We start from the raw sequence: 19151 nt of genomic DNA, 5'->3' as shown, positions 1-19151 counted from the left end.
TTTTTCTCACACTTGCACTTTTTAATGTGATCACAATCAATCTTATTTTCCATATCATTTTAAATTTCTAGGCAACTTTTTACTTTTATTGATTTTTGTATTTTTTTATACTGTTCTGTGTGCCCCTAATCATCTATAGCACCATTTGAAAGCATTTGGTCTGTTAAAATTTGGAATATAACAACCAACCCAAAGTAAAATGTTTCCATTTCGGTATGACGGGACAGGTGTTATTGTTTGTATCTTTCTATGCATGTTTAGGGTTTGCATTTAATTATTTATTGGGTCTTTTTTGTTCTTGTTCTTGTTCTTGTTTTTATTATTATTATTATTATTATTATTATTATTATTATTATTATTATAAATGGCCCCTCAATCTGGATGAACAACAAAATACTTATTGCTCAGCATACATACTTGATTAAAGTATATTAAAAGGTGAATTTTACTTTTCCAGATGGGGCTTGAATAAAGATATCAGTATCAAAACAGCAGAGCATTAGTGTCACATATTGAACAAAATGAAACACCGTTGGATCAAGTGAGGAAATGACACTCGACAATTCCGCACCACCTTTGATTTTTGTATCTTTAAATTACAGTATTTTCCCCCTCATTGGAAATTATGAAGATAAAATGAATCTATTCTTGGATCAATGGAGATAGAATTAATCTATTCCTGAATCAAACTGTCGCCATCCAAAAATAGATTGTAATATTTGTGTAAAGAAAACAAAAATCATTTGACACTCACTGAACTGATGTCTCATAAACTTTTCCATCACTTTATGATGTTCCTCCTGCTCACTGAGGCTGCACCCAAGAAAGAGACAAGAAAACCATCAGCGAGGAGGTAAAAAGGACAAAATGGCTGCCACTACCCCAGAGAATTTCACGCTATTGTATGGATTTTTTTTTTTTTTTTTTTTTTGCATGGTCAAGGACAATGCTAATGCTTCTCTCTCCAGAGTGGCGCGCTTTCACCTGCTCACAGCTTCATTACGTGGGAGGGGGATTTGAGCTGGCAGATGGCTGAATGGAACCGCTTCCAAAGTGACATGGCCTCCTCGTGCTGCCTCGCCGCCGGGGTCACCTTACCGATGGCTCCCGTTTCATGTGACGGCAGCAAGATGGATGAAGCCGCCGCTTTGCTTTCCTCCCTCAAGGTGGATGTGAAAAGCTGTAGCTACATAGGACAAACTCAAGTAGGGGAAAAAGTCAGCTCAATGGGAATTCTTTGCCATTCTTATGTTTTTCAATGATTCGGGGACTACTGTACTTAGATTTATTTTATGCTTCACAATGTGCCATGTAGTGCAAAGACAAGATAATAGCAAAAGTCAAGAATACCTTCAAACAAAATAACAGAGCTCCAAAGCGTAATTAAAATCAGCAAAAATATCACGAAGAAAAAAAATGTAACCGGACTTGAGCTGAAAAGTGGGAGACAGGTCTGGACTGCAGGCAGGCCAGTCGAGTGCATGCACTATTTTACGACAAACTCATGCAGGCAGAATGTGGTTAGGCGTTTTCTTGCTAAAATCAGCATCGGCGTCCATGAAAACGATGTTGCTTAGATGGCAGCATGTATTTGTTCAAAACCTGTATGCACCTTTCAGCATTATGGTGCCTTCACAGATATGTGAATTATCAAATTTAATCATTCAGTTGTTTTTTTAGACACTTCACAAGGATGTGGTGACGAATGCTGGAATGACAGGCAAAGCTCTCAGCTAGGTAAGTTTGTATTTTTTTTTCACACAAAAAAAGACCCTGTCTACTAAAAAAGAAACCGTAAACCTATTTCAATTACCGTATTTTCCGGTGTGTAAGGTGCATCCAAAAGCCTTCATTTTCTTCAAAAGATGACCCTGCGCCTTATACGCAGGTGCGCCTTATATGTGAATATTGAACCACAACAGGTCCCGCAACGACTATCAGCAACCGCTGACTCCATTTCCCCCTACAGAAGAAATAGTGCATAACCCCAGCGTCTACTGTAGCGCCTAATAATAATAATAATAATAATACATTTCATTTATAAATGCCTTTCAAAACTCTCAAGGACACTTTACAGTCACAGGATATTTTTTCTGCGTGTGAGCAGCGGCAGCCACACGCGCCAGCGTTCACTCAACCCGGAAGTAACAAATTAAAAATAATAATCATAATCATAAATATGACAACACAGCCACAAATTAATTCTGTCATTTCATCTGTGCTGTATGTCATGCATATTAGCATATTTGACAATAAAGCTGACTTTGTTTTTGATGTTTTTGAATCTTCGGCACTTTCTGTACCCTCTTTGTGACATCAAGCAGTTGTAGATAAAAGAGGAGCGGATCAAAGCGTCCTTTGTGATGTGATATTTGGAAACTTTATATATATATATATATATATATATATATATATATATATATATATATGAAGAAGAATACATTTCATTTATAAGCGCCTTTAAAAACTCTCAAGGTCACTTTACAATCACAGGATTTATATATTTATATACTATATTTGAAAAAAAAAATCATTCATTGACGGTGCGCATTATACTCCGATGCGCCTTACACATGTATATGGAAAAAGTTTGAAAATACACCATTCATTGGGGGTGCATCTTATACACCGGAAAATATGGTAATAAGAAAAGATCATCGTAGAGGTCGCCTTCACCATGTTTTTCTCTAATTTAAAAACCTCAGCGATACCATCAGCGCCTCCAGTAAAAGAATTTCCGAGTTAACTCAAAGCCTGTATCAGGTTTTTATAAGTACATGTGTTTACTGTTGTAATACATGTCTCAAATATAGTAGTATAATTATAGTATATTATATATTATAGTAAGTATAATTACTCTTGACGAATTTTCAACACGCTGGTAGTCACATGCAGAAAAATTTGGCAGTGAAAGAGTCGCGAGTCCTACATTGCGGTTTTTCAACGTTCATGAGTGACGGGATTCTGGTCACCATTAGGATCACAATGTGTGTGTCTATATATTGTCTCTAAGGGTCAAAATAATGTTGTTGAAATAGACTAGAGTCGCTTCGTGCATTGCCAGCATTCCCAGTGTAGAATAAAGAGGAAGGACAACTTGGAGTCACTTCCACAGAGCTTTCCCCTGGTGACTGATTACTTCCAGACATGTTGCCCCAACCCCGTTCCGCTTCCCCCTGCTCGGCAATTTTAAACGGCGCCACTGTTGGAGCATGGGACAATAGAGATGGACAATTGACTACAACAACCCCCGTCTCCATTTACTCCCAACCCTACCCCCCAGCATCTAAACACACACACACACACACACACACACACACACACACACACACACACACACACACACACACACACGTCATGACGATGATGTACTCAACCCTTACCCCACAGTTTGCCCTGTAGCCAGTGACGCCTGCATACAACTTCTTGTCTGTCTCTGAGGCATTTACATGAATGCAAATTTGGCTCAATCACTGTCTGGACTACTGCCCGTGACCAAGCACAATTAGCGATGTACTCATACCAATAATCTTTAAAAAAAGCTTTGTAGTTTTATTTGGCAAAAAAGGCACCTTGTGACGTTGCTAAATGTGGTACTTTCATCGAGACGGAGTATTACAAAATAATTAGTTATCTGATTAACTAATAGAATAATCTATTTTATTTTGGAGAATTTGAAAAGAGAATTTATCTTTTAAACTTGACATTTTTTTAACATTGCAAATTTCCCCCTGCGCATCTTCAGAAGTCCCAAAATTTCTTGTAACACTGAAATAGAAATATCTGAAATTATTTTATCTTTTATATTATTAATTTTATCCACTTAAATTGGATATATATCAGAATCATCTTTATTGCCAAGTATGTAGAACACACAGGGGATTTGTTTCCGTTCGAACACGCTGCACTAGTATCATCATCAAAAATTGCAAAGAGGCACTACATAGTTCCATTTGGGCTACTGTTCAAAGAGTTAATCGCTTGGGGGAAGAAACTATTTAAATGTCTGCTGGATTTGGTGCGCATGGATCGGTAGCGCCTGCCTGAGGGAAGTAGCTGGAAAAGGTGGTGGGCAGGGTGCGGAGGGTCCAGTATGATTTTCCGCGCCCTAGTTTGGATTCTTGCAGTGTGCAAGTCCTCGAGAGTGGGTAGGGCGGTGCCAATGATTTTTTTCCACTGTCCTAACTGTCCGTTGAAGTTGGATTTTGTCCGTTTTCGTGGTGGCCCCGAACCAAACGGTGATGGGAGCACACAAGATGGATTCGATGACAGGCGTGTAGAAATGTTGCAGCACCTCCTGTGGCAGGCCATGCTTCTTTAGCAGCCTCAGGAAGTACATTCTCTGTTGGGCCTTTTTCAGGATAGAGTTGGTGTTGACCTCCCACTTCATGTCCTGGGTGACTGTGATTCCCAGGAACTTGAAGGTCTCAACGGTTGACACGAGGCAGTTGGATAGTGTGAGGGGTAGCTGTGGTGATGGATGTTTCCAACTAAATATATATAATTTGAAACAGATTTTTTTCTTACAGACAGTGTATTGTAAGTGTTATATACCTGACATGTTTCGGCGTATACTTCCGCCTTCGTCAGACTATATATATGTATGGCTCATTACATAGTCGTGCTGCACATAGGAAACAAACCACTGAATGCGTCATCTCCTTGGAGCCATAACCGGAAGTGAGTTGATCTCTTTCATCATTTTCATAAGCGTCCAGCAGGGGGAAACCGCGAGCAAGCAGAGCAAAATCAAAGTAGTGGAATTTTATATTGCCCTCTAGTTGTTCTCGCAGGCATACAAAACAAATTCTTGACTACTTTTGTGTTTGAAAACATAAAAAAGCCAAGTACAAACATGAACAAAGCAACAAATCAAGAATGATAACAGGAACGAGGGTGCGGCCTGCCACATAAAACAAATCAGGGAGGACTTTATCTTTTGATGAGGGGGGAGGAAACTACATTAACATGACAAAATCTCCGAAATAAATCTCCTATTTTAATGTTAAACAACAACGACGCTTCGACGCAATACACTTTAATTTACACACATTAGCTCAAAGACCCTTTTTATACAGTACTACTGCATAAAACCATGTCGACATTTTTGTTTTACGTTAGCGTGCTCACGCCGGCTTGTCTTTGCGCCCTCTGGTTGATAATGCGCGTTTCGTGTTTGCGCAACAACACAATCCCATTTCATGTCAAGCGACAGGCTGTCTAGACGCCCATGTGACCGGGCGCGTCAATGCGCACAGTTGAGAGGACACACACGAACACAAGCCCACGCGAACACGCACACACTCCCGCTTGCCGAGAGCACACACACTCACTCACGTCTGCTAGCTTCATTGCCACGCACAGACCCGCAGTGTGCATACAGAGAAAGGCTGCCGCAGGATTCCACGCCGAAGGATATCACGGAGTTTATAAAAAGACGCTCCTTTTTGGGGGGGGTTCTTAGTCGTCGTGGATTAAACCCTCTTTCGGGCCGTTTTCGCAACTTCTCGTCACGCTGCTTGGTTGTAGCGCGATCGAAGCCCCCCGGATGTTGTCAACGGGGAGCCACTGAGCGAGCGAGCCGAGCACCGGCGGCGGCCCAGCGCGGCAGACTCCTGCGTCTGGCCGGCCTACGGGCTCCCGCCTCCGGCGTCGCGCTGCTGCAGCCCCGCCGCTCCGCTCCTTCGGCCGGCCGCCTTTCTGCTCCCTTCCTCCTCTCTTCCTCCGCCGCCTCCTCCGGACTCGGACCCGGCAATCTTCATGGTTTGCGGACACCATGCCCGTTGTTTAGCCGGGGAACCCTCATCTCGTCCCGCATGTTCAGGACCAAACGATCGGGGCTCGTCCGGCGACTTTGGCGGAGCCGCGCGCCCGTGGAGGGCGACGGGGAGGTGGACAGAGGGACGCATGGCCCCGGGGGTTGCTGCATGGGCAAAGCGGCCAAAGTGGCGGCCAAGTCCCACGGCGGGTCGGAGGCCGAATTGAAGGCGCTTACCCACTCGGTGCTCAAGAAGATTAAAGAGAAACAATTGGAGGTCCTTTTGCAGGCTGTGGAGTCAAAGGGGGGCGCCCGCAGCCCCTGCTTGCTGCTGCCGGGCAAAGTGGACGCCAAAGTGGGTCAAGTGTCTTACTCCCTTCCCATGCTGCTCTACAAGGTGTTCAGGTGGCCCGACCTCAGGCATTCCTCGGAGCTCAAGAGGCTGTCGTGCTGTGAATCCTACGGGAAAGTCAACCCGGAGCTCGTCTGCTGCAATCCGCACCACATGAGCCGCCTCTGTGAACTCGGTAAGGCGACTTTTTGTTCGAAAAATACCCCCCCCCCCCCCCCAAAAAAAAAAAAAATAAAAAAATAAAAAAAAACACGCTCATCTTACCCGTGAACAAAGTATATTTTACGAATATTTAATGATCTTGTATTTTTTGGTTGCATAGTTCCTCAAGATATCTGCATGTGGTTAAAACGGAAAGCTTTATTATTGTCTTTCTGTTCTTAAAAATTACAGTATATTGTCATTTAAGCTTCTGAAATGAAAAAAAAATGTAATTGTAATTATTATGGGGCAGGACTGCTCTGGTGCTTTTGTGTGCCTTGAAAGTGCCCGTTTTAATTCATTCATCATGGCACATGCATGTTTTCTCCTTGAGTTTGTTAGAATGCTTTTTCTAAAAGTGCGCAGGGACGTTTTCAGGCATGTGTGTGAGAAAGAGAGAGAGATACATACACGGAGGCCCCTATCTGAGTTTGTCCTAGACGCTGATAGTGGCCCTCCTGGCGCCAGGCGGCCCACTTGTTTATCTGGCTGTCAGTGAAAGGCAATAGCCAGCCCTCAGGGCCTCACTCGCTTGCTCACGAAGTCCTCCAAGGGAGGTGCCAAATTTAAGCGAACTATATTATGTTAATCATGAGGTATGATAAGTGTTTTTGGTGTCATTTCTGTTTAGCATTACGTAGCGGGCATGATAACAATGATCTCATGGGCCCTCTTTGCCCCATGTTCCTTGGGTTTATCACCCGTGAGGTATTTTCTAATGATTTTTCTCCTCTCTTCATGTAGAGTCTCCTCCTCCTCCCTATTCCCGCTATCCCATGGATTATCTTAAACCACCAGGTGAGCTCACACATATTCATTCTGAAATGATTTTAATTGAACAAATAAAAGTTATAGAGTATATCACAGTTAAAATACAAGTGGAGAAACAAATTAAATATGGAAGCTACAGAGTACTATTTAAGTGATGAGAACTAGTGAAACATGCATGCCAGGCCACTAGTTGGCGATGGGCAAAAAATGCCTGCTGTCTTCAGGTTTTGGATAACATTTGGGAGTTTTAATCACATTTTCGCTATAAGGCAAGTAATTAAACATAATGATATTGCTCTTATTTTTACATCAATCAACTGAGGAAAACATTTGTTTTACAGCATATGACACTTTGAGAATCGATGTCTATTTTTTAGATTAACTCATTCACTGCTAGTGGTTGTGTAAAAATGTGTCCACTCCAGTGCCAGGGTTTTTGTCATTGTCACTCAAATTCTGGAACCCACAGAATATTTAGTTTTAGGACTACATAAACATTCAATACAGCGTTAGAAACCCATGAGTCTCTTCTTTCATTAGTAAAAAAAAAAAGAGTTAATTCCTAAATCATAGGGGTGTTATATGAGCTTGAAATGAGGGTGACTGTCCAAAAGAGAATGCAATGCATACATACGAAATGTATTGGTTGATATAGCGTTCAACAACAGCTGAAGCTGGAACAAAGCGCTAACCTTGACAAACGGGAAATGCTATCCCCTTGTGGAAAACACAACACATTGCCAGAGGCCATGGCCAGCGCTTTATCGGCACCCAAGCATGAAAAAAACAAAACAAAACCGGAACACATTCGGGAATGGCGTTCTACGTCATATTTTCAATTCCCGAATAAATTCGGGAATGGCAGTGAATGAGTTAAGTGAGTGAAGAAAATGTTGGAATTTTTCATACTTGTTTTTAATAGCGCTTGTCTGCGCTGAGTGCGTGTCCTTGATATCTATAGTTGTTTCCCCTCCTAGCATTTTGTGTAAACAATTAGTGAGTTATCAAAACAACAGATTTTTTTCACTACATAGCGATTGTAAGCAAATCATCACGATGATTTTTGCGTAAAGCTGTTATCTCACAAGTGACGAGTGCTAGCAAACATTGTGAATTTAGCATTTGTGTCAAGAAAAAATATTTGCAACATGTACAAATTTTCTTTAAGCGTCTTTGCAAGAGTGGACCAAAAATTGTAAATTTGCAAGCATTCGCAAGCAAACATAAGTGACCAAAACAAAATGCTTCTGTTTTTTCATGCATACAGCAAATGCACATCTTTTATTTTCCAGCTTTAGCCGCTAATGGCAGTGATTAAAAAAAAAAACCATGCATCTTTTCAATTTTTTTTCACAACGGGGACACCAAAATGACACACTTTTGCCACATTCATCGTAATATTTGGCAATCTATCCAGTTTTTGCTCCAGTGTCACATAAAACCCCCCACGCCCTCTTGACAGTAAAGGCACTTCTAACTTGAACATCTTCATAAAACTTCGGTCTCTGCCTCACATGTGTGTTCACATACATGTTGGTGCGCATAGGAAGCAGCTCCGTGTTTCGCTTTGATTTATGGCAACAGTGCAGAGGCACCGAAGCTGGCTGTGCACTTGGAGCGTGGCTGGCGGCCAGCTGGCTTTCGCGGCGGCCTACGAGCATGTTTGCTTGCCAGTCCGTCTTCATGGAGCCATGCGCACTTATTCACACTTCAGTCCTGTTCGCGGGACATGTCTCCGCCGTTGGATGCCTTTAATGTTAGCGCGTGGGCTGATTTTAGCATCTTTGCTTGTTTACCCCGTGGCGGCTGAGTCTTCACTTGTTTGTTTATCGGCCCTCCACAACAAACTGAGCCAGACGATGATTGCCGCCTCGGTGCCAGAGAGGCTCCAGTGGGTTATGTCATCGTCGCCTTGTGAAGCGTGTTACATTTTAAGCGTAGCCTCAAAGCTGCACTTGGATGGCATGATCGTGCACAAGGCCTTCATATATTGCACATAGTTTGGAAGACATTTGGAAGGCCGGGGATTTTGGTACCTTCCTGTCAAGGTGTGCTGATTGCAACATATATATGATCGCGTGGCGGTCACCATCCCTCCAGATGAGGGTTTCTCAATCGATACAGCTACTTGGTGGCATTAAAAGCCTTTTCCCCTCAGCTGTTGTGATTAACCACGTAACTCCACCCAAATCAAAAACCAGGTCATGTACTGGAGTGGAGCCTTGTGCCAAAGCAACTGTTGTCTTTTCCAACTTTAAGTGCTTTTGAACTACAAACCTCCCCATTCCCTACCCCATTAAAAAACAATCACATATCCTATTTATTTTATTCACAAAGGTGCACTGTATCATCCACATTTGGCCTGTTAATTAATTTAAATAGTAAATATGTCAGATGTTGAACCGTTAGCTACTTTCCATCTGCAGTCCTTTGAAATGTTGTAACATTCTAACTGTGTACTGTTTACTGGGCATCCTTAAAGGACAACCGACACCATTTTTTTGTTTCCTAACTGACACCAGTAAACGTTTTATAGCATCTAAAATACCCAAAACATGCAGGCTGATATTTTTAGTCAAATGAAAAACACCAATAAAAATGACTTAAAGTGTCCCAAAACTACTTCAAAATGACCTCAGGAAGTTTCAGTTTCAGAAGATCCCGCCCCCTTGTTTGTGACGTCACACCAAGACGTCTTGCCTTGCTCGAGAATCAAAACGATGGCTTCAGATTCGGAGAAGAGGCTTTCTTGTTACTCATCCAGTTATGAATATAATTCAAATAATAACAATAATAATAATACATTACATTTTAAGCGCCTTTCAAAGCTCTCAAGGACACTTTACAGTCACAAATACTTCTGAAGAGGAAAGCATAAATGTTTGCAATCGATTAAAGAAGTCCTTCCGTGTCATCTTGAGGCGTCTGGACTGCAATATCGCGTCTCAGAAAATGCACAAGATGACGCCCAACCTCTGTTGGAAATGGGCTTATTTGTCTGCTGGGAATTTGTGTCAACTAGTATCAAATAGTAGTCTTGGTGCAACACACGATTCACCATCGCGTTATTTGTGTTTTCCTTCTAATTTCGCCATGAACACGAATCAACACGAAGTTTTCAGACCAAACAAAGTACCCAAAATGCATTGTGTGTCGCTTTCTCGGTCAGGGGCGTTCCAGACGTGACGTCACGGTAGGCATCGTCACCAACTCAAAAACAAGACTTCCTGAATATTCAGCGCGAGTCTTAAAACGTCAAATCTAGCTATATGCGGTGGAATCTTTGTAATATACGCTCAGTAGAAGTCATTTCAAGTGATTTTACAAATTATGGTCACAACTGCCATTCAATGTTTTTTTCTTTTTCCACATGGGGGCAGCATTTCCCTTTTTTCATGTTAGCTCTTCAGCTGTTGTTCAAGCGCTATATTAACCAATAGGTACATATTGCATTGTATTTTGGATAGCCACCCTCATTTCAAAGTCATATAACTCCAGACCCATATAATTTAGGAATTAACTCTTTATTTTGATGAAGGAAAAGAGTCTAAGGTTACTTACGCTGCATTGAATGTTTATGTAGTCTTAAAACTCAATATTCTGTGGGTCCTGGAATTCGAGTGACAATGACAAAAACCCTGGCACTGTAGTGGACACATTTTTGCACATTTGATAGTGAATGAGTTAAGTATCCTAAAATATTTTTTGCTGTTGTTTAGCAATATTTGCAATGCCACAAAGAGGGAAAGTAGATCAGATCAGTGCAAGCAATCATTTGCACCCAAACGTGAATGCAAGGCTCAACCTGCCCACTGTCATAGAAGTGGTTTGGATAGAGACAACAATACTCTATGAATTGTGTCCTTGTATAGCGTGTGTATAAAATTTAAACAGTGTATCGCATTATTTCACCTTTACCATCACATCACTTCTGACTTTTCAAGATAAAAGACAAGGATGATTCAGAGGGTGACTGTGTGGCTGGAGCGCAATGAGAACATGGAAACAAGTCATTGTGGTGTGCCACTTTTTTTGTCTTTCAACTTTGCGAAATGTTAGAAGAAAAAAGAAACAAGGTTTCGAATGGAAAAGCAACCGACTGCCGTGCTAACAACCACCACGACAACCACATGCACAAATAGAAAATCTCAATACTGTGCCGCATCATTTGAAACAGGAATCAAGCAAGGAAGTACAGACACTCCCCAACTTATGAACATTCGAGTTATGAACAATGGTACATACGCACATTTTGGAGTAACATATGTTGTAGTTACATATCTTGAGTGTATATATTTTATTAAGTGTTTATTTTTCAGTACAAAGCAATACAGGTTACTTATACAAGCCTTAAATTGTATATAAATCTTAAACATACTGATTAAAAGCCTTAAACATACATTCCATAATATATAATATAATATAGCACTGAAGCAACTTGCGAACAAATTCACCTTACGAACGACCGTTCAGAACATATCTTGTTCGTATGTTGGGGAGCGTCTGTATTCCAGAAATATAATCGGTCGCCATGCTACACAAGCATAAGAGGTAATCAAAACAGGGAACGCATGCCATTATTGCAAAGAAACATCTCTTCCACTTCATGGACTTAATAGCATTCCGCTAGCCAAAAAATATTTTCGAGAAAGTAAGCGATGATTCTAATGAGAACCGTAGTGGAACCATGCTGCTCTTGGACAAGAAGAAAATTGAAACATTGTGCCTTTAAAGTTGTCTTTTCCCACTTTGGACCACAAACAGTCCATTAGCTTCCAAGTCTAAAGAAAGAGAATGAATGGAATTTAGATGGAAAACTGCTTAGCAACCACGCAGCTTGAGTGGGAAGACAAAACCAGAACAATAAGCAAATTTCCTGTCTTTCCCTTGTCTGGTTTTTAGAAAAATTATCAAAGTTCGTTCAACAAACAATCTTCTTTGTAACCAATCAGCAAATGGCCTAATGTCTAGCCCCGCCCCTCTCTGACGCCGCCCCGCTGCAATTGAACTGACACTTGGGGTTATATAGTGCTCAGTGTGGAGACAGGCCCATGTAGACACGTTGGGGGTACGGTATGCAGGGGTCGCCGGCTGCTCATTTACGGGCGTGTGTCAGTGGCGGAAAAGAAAGCTTGGGGGTCCAGACAATGACCCCTGCCAGACGAGCAGCTGGCTGGGGGTCCGCCAGCCGAAAGGAGAGAAAGTGGCTTTCAGTGAGTGGAAACAATAGGAAGTCATTGCAGCTGCAGCTGTGGCTTCATAGTGCCCCCCGGACCCCACCCACTCCCTCCATTCCGCACCTGCCCCTGCTCTCCCTCCTTGTCTGCTGATCAACCATTATTTATTCAGCGTGTCGCTAAAGACGAGAATCAATGCTGTCAGTCATGCTAACAACCGGCATCCCACAAACTGAAGTAAATAGGAAACCTCATATGGATACAGGAAGTGATTATGCAACTGGAAAAAGACCCCGGAGTTGGTGTGGGAGCGTCAAGGGAGAACCAGGAAATTAGCAGCTAGCCTAGCCTCTAAATCATCTGCCACACTTTTTTTCCGCTGTTTGTCATGACCCAGCGGGCACAGCTGCTATGGCCATCACTACCACTGGGAGAGACTCTGCGGAGATGTATTAATAGGACAATAGAACGTAGACCACCCCCTCACCCCCTGCAAGCCCCCTGCAGCTGTCAGTCACCCCATTGGACAATACTTTTCTGTTGTTTTGCATGATTGTTAACATTACTCGGAAAACAAGAAAATGGCTTGAACCCACTTTAAAATTTTCGACTGAGATCTGTTTTCCTGTGTCCCTTTGATCCAATCAATGGTGAGCATGTCGACCTCCCAGTGCAGAGGTACCGGGTTCGATTCCAGCTCCGACCTCGGTGTGGAGTTTGCATGTTCTCCCCGACCCTGTGTGGCTTTTCTCTGTGTATTCCAGTTTCCTTCCACATTCCAAAAAACACTCATGGCAGGCTGATTGAACACTCCAAATTGTCCCGAGGTGTGAGTCTGAGCCCGAATGGTTGTTCGTCTCTGTGTGCTCGGCGATTAGATGGAAACTGCTTCAGGGTGACCCTCACCTACAACCCAAAAAAACAGATGAGACAGGCTCTAGAACCCCCCAGTGACACTTGAATAAAGCGAGTAATAAAATGGATAGATGGATCTGTTTGCCTTGTACCTGGATGCAGTACTCAGAATTATACACATTGTACCCCTTGTCCTTTTCAATCTTGAACCTGGAATAGTCTGTCATGTACGCAAAACTTGACCTCTGCATTTGACTCATCACAGTAAACTACTCGTTAGCTATTACTGGCACCTAATGGAGAAAGGGGCTGCTGCCGAAGCACCTGGAGAGCTGTTTTGGGGCTATCTGTGTCTTGCTTAAGGACCCTCAGACATGTCCCCAGGAATGGTTTTGAACCAGGTCGCAGGTTTGATCTCTTGGCTGCAGCTAACTCTTGTCATGATATAGTCTATGTACATCCTGGTACTCGTGGACTAAGTACCCAGAGTTGTACACATTGTAATTGTTGTTATGGTTATTCCTGTGCTCTAAATTATTTCTGTTGTACTTCTGGTTCTTGTGGACAGAGTACCCAAAAAGCTTCATCGACATTGTCCATCATGTTTCTGTCGCTATCTTCGACAATGTCCACAGAGTTCCACATTAATGTTACCTTGATCAAATGTAATCTAAAGAAGGCCGCCACCTGTTGTAAAATCAGAGTCGCCTTCCTGGGATTTTACCAAAAAATCTTTTATCTATTTTTTTTTTTTTTTTTTTTACGACGACTGAAATGGACGGTTCTCATGAACAGGAAGTGGATGTCAACCATGTCTCGTTCTTGGTCGCTGTCGGCCACAGCACTGGCAACGCCGGCATTAGTCCATATGAAAGCAGCCCCGATGTAAATCGCCACCTTGTTTCAGATCTGAGGGAGAGGTGGAGATATAATCCACACAGTGTTTACCCCTTTTTCGCCTCCCACTCCCTTTCCCCAACCTTGCGGTCAGCTGTGAACTGTTGCTCTGGCGACCGGGGCATGGCTGTTTGCGGGCAATGAAAGTGCTGGCAAGGCCGGTTTGGCCAAGAACGGGTTGTTTGCCTACGCCGCTCGTTAGCACAACCGCGCTGCTGGCAAGGCCTCGGTAGTAAAAGTTCTATCCCAGATTACTTCATGCTTTTTGATTGGGGATTGGCCAACTGAGCCGCAATAATACTGTTTCCTTTGAACTCTGATGATTCAACCAATGGTGTGGATTACGGTAGATGAACATGGCCCCGGTTTGTTCGTCACCATATTCATCGAGCATCGATTTCCGCTTGGTGATTGACTGCTTGGCAGTGGCTTCTTCGCTGTTTCTCCCTCACTAATTCCGAGTGTCTGTCTCTGCTCCAGATTCCCCGGACTCAGGACCATCATCCAGTGATACCAGGGGAACAACCTACTCGGCCCCCGTGGGGCTATCAGGTAAATATATTTATTGCTCTCTCCAGAATTTTTCCACCTTGTAAGACTAGGAGAAGACGTTCTAGGCTGGTGTTTGGAACTGTCTCTGTGTTCTTTTCATGTTCGAATCCAAAGTTGTCTTTTTTTCCAGGCCCTAGTTCGGGGCTTCTTTGGCTTTCCTTTCCCATAATCCTTTTTGGCCCCTTTCCCAAACCGGCGCCTCGTCCGCGGGCAGAGTTGTTCTCTCTGCAACCCTCAGATGGTTCTCATTACAGGGCCCTTTTAAAGTCTGTTTTATGTCAGTTGGTGTTTGCTGCCCATACCCCTTCCCCCACACACTTACTCTACATAGCCACCACCGCCCTCGACCCGCCTTTGTTTGGTGGCGACGAAGACTCAGAATCTGTCTCATTCTGGACATTGAAGTCGGCGTTGCGCATGTTAGCTTGACAGATTTTACTTTAAACTGTGAAACCCTAGAACCAAGGGTCTAAGAAGGAGAGGTGTGCCCCCCCCCCCCCCCCCCCCCCCCCGCTCCCCACTACTTATTGCCCCGCTTGTTCTTGAACGGGGTGTGCCCTCCCCCTCTGGTTTCCTTCCTGGCCGAAACCAGCTCTGTGAATGGGCCTCCTCAGCAAAGATGGCAGAAAAGCAGTGCCCTCATGGTTTTCCCTGGCAACCCGCTGTACCCCCACCCCTCACCCCCCCTAGTTCCTCTCACCTCCCCTGCGCCCTCTCTCTGGGGCCCTGACAAAAGAAACATGGCTCTCCCAGAAGGCCTGCTGCTGACCTTCCAGTTCCCCCAATCGCCCCCTTTTTTGCCCCCCCTCTCGACTGAGGATGAGGGGAGGAGCAAGGGAATTTTTTTTCAGAGGGTTTGTGGCCATATGAGTCAAATATTCACAAATTGTTGTGCATGACTCGCAAAGTTGAGGAAAAGAGCAACACAGGCGAGAAGGAGTTAACCAAGCTGCCGCCACAGTGACAAGCGCAAATGCAAAGTGGGCTGCCTGCCAGGCTAGTGGCTCTGTAGTGGCCTCTCGCCGCCTCGCGTCATCCGCTTGGAACACGGCGCAGAACAGGGAGGGACAGTTGGGGAAGTGAAAGGCGGTTGGGGGAGGATGGGGGGGGACTTGATTGAGCGGGTTTCAGTTGACCACAAAAACTGATGAGAGGGATCACCGAGGTCTTTGTGAATGGAGAGAAGCAGTACCTCCGCCATTTTTGCTGCAGTTTGTTACACAAAAGGAACTTAAACTATTCCCTTTAGAGGACTTATTGTCATCCAGATTCATATAATAATTTCAGAATGGTTTTATTTACATTGCTAGAAATTTGTTAGTGTAGCATTCTTAACATATATTCTTCACAAAATGTTAGCCGGTTTGTGTTCATTGCTAGCTTCGTTAGCATAGTATTTTTCCAACATAATTCCTCTCCATAATGAATTTTTAGTTTGAGCAACTCGACAAAAACATGTCAAGCAATGTCGTAGGATCCACTTTTTTAGTACAGCTACATAGATAATATTAGTGTTAAACCTTGTTAGCATAGCTCTCCAAAATGATTTTGTAGTTTGCAAAACTGCGCAAAAATCTACCTAAACATGTCACGCAACGTCTTAGAATCCACTTTTTTAATACAGCTACATAGATAATATTATTGTTTCGGAATTCCAGTGTTGGCTCCCGATTCTAGCATGATTAGCATAGCATTTTCAGACATGAACTCTACCTAAGAAATTTGTTAGTTTTCCTAAATTTTGCCACTAACAATGAAACGTTACGTTGGGTTGGGTGATAGTAGCCAATTATTTAAAATGATAAGTTTTGTTATTTATAGCAATGTTTAACCTTGTTAGCATAGCTTTTCCCTTGTTGTTTAGTGAATCATCCAACTTGCACAAAACGACGTAGCATTTGAGTCTAGATGCATGTGATTGTGATCGTTGGTTTGTTTACCTCATAGCATTTTCAAAAGCAATAAAATGGTTGCTTCAGGGGAACCACCATCAAATTTTATGTTAGTACCAAGTTTGCTTCTGTTCGCATTTGCTAGCTTTATTAGCATAGCATTTCACCTTATTTTTCAGTGCCTAAAACACAAATCCCAATGACACAAGTGGGGCCGCCGGAATATCTACGTCTGCGTCTAATTTGATCCAAATTAGGATTGTCTGGCCTTCCTTGTCAGAGGTTCGGTCTGGATTTAGCATCCGCGCCGCTTTTTCTCCACTCCCCACGTGGGTTCGTTTGCACAGAGCCCGCGCCCACGTCTGCTTCTGTTTTTAACGAGAATTGATGAGAGGGTTGTTGAAATTCTGGCAATGGGCCCGAATGCCCGGCGTAGCGGAGGCGTGGGCCTCCCCGTATGCGTGTGTATGTTTATGCGTTGTGGTGTGCTGTATAAAATGCTCATATTTGAGGAAGAGAGGTTTCTGGACATTTTAGCTTTGTTTGTGTGCTGTTGGATTCGGTTAATGTTTTGATTTAGACCTTGTTAACTTCTTGTCAATGTGCCAGTGGCATGCTTGCTGGTGCCACCCGGGACTGACTAGGATCCACTCAGGCTGCAATGTCTCTCTGTCTCTCTTTCTCTCCCTCACAAGGATAGAATGCCCATGGTGCAACCCCTGGCATGCTGCCCACTGTTACACCGGCGCTTCCTCCTGAAGCCTTTTTAAGTTTAGCTGCATATTTTAAAATTATTGTCACCTCACAAGCAAGCTCTTCTGCAATAAATATGCATATTTTATTTATGTTTACCTTATTTTCCGGTGTATAAGGCGCACCCAAAAGCCTTGATTTTTCTTCAAAAGATGACCATGCCGCTTTTACGCAGATGCACCTTATATGTGAAGTTATATGGAACCAAATGTGAAGTTATATGGAACCAAAATGGAACTGTATAGTGCCACTTAGCAGTTTTTTTTGACGACGATACTAGTGCAGCGAGTTCTACCGTAAACAAATTCCTTGTGTGTTCTACATACTTGGCAATAAAGATGATTCTGATTCTGATTCTGATATTGAGCCTCAACAGGTCTCACAACTAATTTTAGCAGCCCCCAACTCCATTTCCCCCTGTAGAGGAAGTAGTGTGTAACCCTTACCTCTACTATAGTGCCTTATAATGTGGTGTGTCTTATATTTGGAAACTTTTATATTTTTTCTATTACATTTGGATAACTTTTTTCATTCGTTGAATATGCGCCTGAGAGTCCGGTGCGCCTTATATATGGAACAAGTTTGAATAGACACCATTCCTTGTGGATGCACGTTATACTCCGGTACACCTTATACACCGTAAAATACGGCAGTTTAGTAGTTTTTACTTTTTCCTTGAACATATTTTTGCTCTGATCCTTTGCCTATTATAAACCGTTGATGTCACGTCATTTTTACCATCCATTTCTTTTTTTGTGACATAGGTTAAGTTCCTCTTAGAGCTGCTTTTTGTCCCCAATACTTTTGTCCAGTGTCACTGTACCCGTTGCCACATATAGAATGACGATGGCACTTTTAAAAAAATTCCCCCCTGCTTTCCACATCCCTGTCACAACGTCAATTAGTCGGGGGTTTCAATCCGCTGGAGGTGTGAGCTCCATCATCGTCTCCAGCGAGGAGGATTAAATTTAGTCCAGGCTCATTAAATCAAACCCACTGTCATGACGACTGCCCTATTTTTTTATACAGTCATTAATGACTGGAAGTAAAGTGTCACTCTCATAACCCAGTCTTTTTTTTTTTTTCAAATCCGGAAACTTACTTCCAGCTCGAGTGTAGAACAGAGTGCCCTCAGTGTTCCTCCGTGTTCCAGCTCCTGCGCTCTCGGCATTCCCGCCTTGTTTGGGTTAGCGGCGAGAGGAAAGGGCTGCGCAGGATATGACCTCATGTCTTTGAGCTGGCGAGGAAAAGAACTCACATAAAATAAAACACACACACAAGAGAAGCCAAAAAGAAAGGACAACGGAATCTTTTTGTCAGCGTGACTCGCGACGGCTCAGTTCAGTGAGCACCGAGCGATTAAGTCTGCCTGTTTGTTACTTTGTCTTTAAATTTTCAACTTTCAACGACTTATTTTATAAGTAGCAGGAAATTCTTTGCAATCACTCATAAAACTTCAGTATTTAGCATATACGTGGTTGCAGTTGCAGCAAGTACTGTATTTTTCGGTGTATTAGGCGCACCGGAGTATAAGGCGCACCCAAAACGAATGGTGTATTTTCCAACTTTTACCATATATAAGGCGAACTGGAGTATAAGGCACACCTTCAAAGAGTGACAAAAGTTTTCCAAATATAATACAGTATATATATATATATATATATTCAAAATAAATATATATATTCAAAATAAATATACATTTTCCAAATAAAAGGCGCACCACATTATAAGGCGCTACAGTAGACATTATGGTTACGCACTACTTCTACAGGGGGGAAAATGGAGTCAGTAGTTGTGAGACCTGTGGTGGCTCAATAATACTTCACAAGGCGCAGGGTCGTCTTTCGAAGAAAATCAAGGCTTTTTGTTGTGCCTTATACACCGGAGAATACCGTAGTCAGTAAAAAAAAGTGTCAAATGTGGTATTCTAATACTTTTTTTTT

The 19151-nt window shown here is 42.9% G+C and overlaps 1 protein-coding gene across 2 annotated transcripts in view; it reads left to right on the top strand.

Moving 5' to 3' along the window:
- Nucleotides 1-35: 35 nt before the first annotated feature.
- Nucleotides 36-19151, top strand: part of smad7 (SMAD family member 7) — a 32952-nt gene continuing 13836 nt past the window's right edge. The window contains exons 1-6 of one of the 2 annotated variants that reach the window (XM_089019874.1): nt 36-902; nt 969-1166; nt 1681-1737; nt 6156-6285; nt 7056-7109; nt 14492-14563. In XM_089019874.1, the coding sequence (XP_088876000.1) occupies nt 6264-6285; nt 7056-7109; nt 14492-14563 (148 nt within the window). In that variant the 5' untranslated portion in view covers nt 36-902; nt 969-1166; nt 1681-1737; nt 6156-6263. Of the gene's footprint in view, nt 903-968; nt 1167-1680; nt 1738-3867; nt 6286-7055; nt 7110-14491; nt 14564-19151 lie in introns of those variants that run through there. The other variant, XM_089019873.1, reaches the window with a different exon arrangement.

This window comes from Hippocampus bargibanti, linkage group LG18, assembly GCF_051943395.1.
Source record: "Hippocampus bargibanti isolate YZ-2025 linkage group LG18, ASM5194339v1, whole genome shotgun sequence".
Taxonomy (NCBI): Eukaryota; Metazoa; Chordata; class Actinopteri; order Syngnathiformes; family Syngnathidae; genus Hippocampus; species Hippocampus bargibanti.
This window is presented reverse-complemented; position numbering and strand designations above follow the sequence as displayed.